The sequence below is a fragment of the Wasmannia auropunctata genome, unplaced genomic scaffold (assembly GCF_000956235.1).
Source record: "Wasmannia auropunctata unplaced genomic scaffold, wasmannia.A_1.0 LD335846.1, whole genome shotgun sequence".
In the NCBI taxonomy this organism is placed as follows: Eukaryota; Metazoa; Arthropoda; class Insecta; order Hymenoptera; family Formicidae; genus Wasmannia; species Wasmannia auropunctata.
Genome location: NW_012027044.1, coordinates 13,614 through 16,976, shown reverse-complemented (window position 1 = coordinate 16,976; position 3,363 = coordinate 13,614). Strand labels below are relative to the sequence as shown.

At 30.5% G+C, this 3,363-nt stretch overlaps 2 protein-coding genes across 2 annotated transcripts in view; one reads left to right on the top strand and one right to left on the bottom strand.

Moving 5' to 3' along the window:
• The first annotated feature begins 397 nt into the window (after positions 1–397).
• LOC105455745 lies at positions 398–3,174 on the top strand. Its single transcript, XM_011699285.1, has 4 exons — positions 398–735; positions 811–970; positions 1,514–1,668; positions 1,766–3,174. Exons 1-4 carry the CDS (start codon positions 576–578, stop codon positions 2,212–2,214), a joined length of 924 nt encoding a protein of 307 aa, XP_011697587.1. The 5' UTR covers positions 398–575; the 3' UTR covers positions 2,215–3,174.
• The window catches only part of LOC105455747, a 5,564-nt gene continuing 5,288 nt past the window's right edge, over positions 3,088–3,363 (bottom strand). The window contains exon 2 of the mRNA XM_011699286.1: positions 3,088–3,144. Coding sequence (XP_011697588.1) covers positions 3,088–3,144 — 57 coding nt within the window. The remainder of the gene's footprint in view (positions 3,145–3,363) is intronic.

Sequence of the window (3,363 nt, the reverse complement as noted above, 5' to 3'; positions counted from 1 at the left end):
TTATTCGCAATGGTCGCAATCGAAAGTTCGTATCGACATTATATCAGAAAATGTCGTTAGATTTTGTATTGCTGTTATAATTTCTGAGATATTTGAATTGAAAGTATGTTTGACATAAGAATTTCAGATAAAGCTATGGTAGCGTCACGACATTTGCGCAATGAAGTAACACGCAGACCACGCAGTCACGCGGTCATCGCTCTTTTTTATGTACTTGGCGTCGCGCCGCTACCGCGTCGCTTGATAGAACGATTGATAGCATCAATATATCAGTAATAAATGTACATGAATGTAACGATGAAAATATGTAGTCTCCGTTTCTAAGCCTAAGGCCCGTTCTACAATACGTCGTATGTCGTTGTCGGATGTCGGACGCATGCGCATAGCATTGTCGGCTGTCGTATAAAGCTGTCGTGAGTCGGTTGTCGATGTCGGAATGAAAGATGGTCAAGTCCCATCTTTTTAGATCCTTACGACTTACGACTGTGCGACTTGTGACTCGAAATACGTGACATAACCTTCATTTTACTTGGTTTACTTCATATTACTTGGTTACATGTTTGGTATATTTTATAATGGAATCATTAAGTACGGACGAAATTATAATTGATATTGTTCGCGAAAATTATTGCATATACGACAAACGTAATGTGGACTTCAAAAATGTAAAAAAAAAGGAGGTGTGGCAAAAAATTTCCGAAAATTTGACAAGTTTTTATGGCGTAAATATGTCAGGTAATTATTTATTTTGTAAATTATTATCTATGACATATACATAAATCATTTTATAATACATATTTTGCTTTATAGCTGAAGAAATCGAAAAACGATGGTCATCTTTAAGAGACATGTTCAGTAGAGAAAATAGACGTCAAAAATTACCACCGTCAGGTTCTGGATATGAGCCAACTAAGGAATGGGACTTATACAGAAATATGTTATTTTTAGTGCCTCATATAGCTCACAGACGGTTAGTTGTTATATTATTTAAAATAATAAACAGTTATGTCTTTCAAATAACAGTAAGTATTTAATGATAGGCAATTAAAAGTCCACACCATTGTTGGTGTGTAAAATCTTTTTATTTCAATCCAAAAAATACGTTAATCGTATGCTGTCTTCTGCTTGAGACCGTCTTTAGCAATCAGACCCTTAACGCCCAAGCATAAAATATTCCGCAAATATTTGTTGCTTGCTTTGTCTCATATGGTTTGAGTCTCCTCCAATTCCCAATTTGGAATTCATACCATATAAGACAAAGGAAACGACGGATATTTGCGGAATATTTTATGCTTGGGCATTGGGCGTTCACTGAAAATGGCCTGAATTAAGCCGAAATGTACGATTAATGTATCTTTTGGATTGAAATAGAAGGACTTTACGCATCAACAACGTGGACTCTTAATTGCTTATTATTAATTATATTTATTGTTATAATATTATTTATTTATTTATTTTAGTACTTATTTTCGAAATTTATGTGTTACTATTTCTTTTATAATTTTATTTACAGAACAAAAACATCATTTGTTCAACCAAATGAGTTACAAAACTCATTGAAAACAAGTACTACACCAACAAATATTTCTTCAGTGCTACAGACATACGGGCATTCTAATTTGGTTTCGTCAGTAGATGATTATTGTGAATCATTTCAACCAATAGAAGGTATACATTAATGAAAAGGAGAATTATTTTTAATTATAATTTATTGTTATTTATGTAATTATTTTTAATATTGATTGGGTATTATAAATATTTCCAGAGAACTTATCATCATCAAATATTGAAAATGAGGAAAACGTTATGCCAATTGATAGTGAGAACTTAAAAAGGCCTATTAGTACATTTTCGAGCTGCAGCAGCACTAGCAGCTGTATACAATTGTCGGAGACAAGTACTAATTTTAATTCAAACTTGAAAAGTCCACCTGCATTTAAACAAAATAAAAAAATAGTACCTGAAATGGATGAATTTGCAAAACGCCGAAAGAACAAAGATGATGAAATTGATCGCGATTTGATGCAAGCAAGTAAAGAAATATCTGCAGCTGCAAAAGCAGTATCATCTCAAATGTACAAACAAAAACATGAAAAAGCAGATGGTTACATGTTCGCCATAGAAGAAGGATTGAAATACATTCCACCAAAAAATAAAACACAATGTGTTATAGAAGTTCTTCAAATCATTCAAAAGTACGAGGAAAGGCAGTAATGCAATAAATAAAGGCAATATTTCTTTATTTGCTTCCGTTAAATCGCGATCAATTTTATTAAAACTAGAAAAAACAATATAAGAAGCTAGTCTTTGATATTGATAAAATTTTTTTTATATAAAAGAAGCAGTATTTAACAGAGTATTACAATTAGTACATTTGTGTTATTGATTTTTATATTTCATATAAGTCTGTTAAAAAAACTCTTCATATTTTTTTAACGTATATTTTTGAAATATTCTTAAGTTTGAGTTTAAAATATCCCTTAAGATGTTATTCAATATTTTATGTTTTATGTTTAAAATATCCCTTAAGATGTTATTCAATATTTTATGTTTTATGTTTAAAATATCTCTTAAGATGTTATTCAATATTTTATGTTCTATATGTGATATATGCAAGACTGCAATTGACGATTTGCTGCAATAACGTAATTAACCCACATTTTGTGATAATAGATAATAATAATAAGTACTGTAGGAGAGATCGAATAGTAGCACATTCCAATAATGCGTTTAACAATCTATTGTATCTATTTGAATATGCTACTATTCGATCTATCTTCTGAATGTGTCTAGAGTATTTCTTTGTTTTGTGTTGCATTATTTGCATACTGTTGCAGTAAATCAATTCCAAAGTATTATATAAATATAATATAATATATTTAACGTTTTCTTTATAATTAATATTTTAAGTTTAATTAAAGTTAAAGTAGTGCAAATGTTATTTTGTTTAGAATATCTTTTCGTTGTGAGTTATTAATAAAGGCGATTATTAATAAAGAAAAATTTATTGTGAAATAAAGTAATTACAATTTCATATATATTCCAATTGCCACGGAATGCTTCCTTCATCGGAAACAAAATATCTAGCTAATGTATCTCGTTGTCTTGCAGCAGCAACTGTACCAATGTTAGCTCCAACTCGCCCTAAAGGATTAATAAAGCCATTTTCTCTTATTTCTCTTCGCCAATTCCCTGCTATTATTTGACCATCCACTTCTTGATCTATCATTCCTTCATGAAAATAATGATTGTTATTCAAATTGGTGCTTATAATGTAATTATGCAAACAACCCTTACGAAAAAAAACCCTCATTTTTTGGTGTTAACACTCAAATTTGGGCGTTTACCATCAAAATTGAGTGT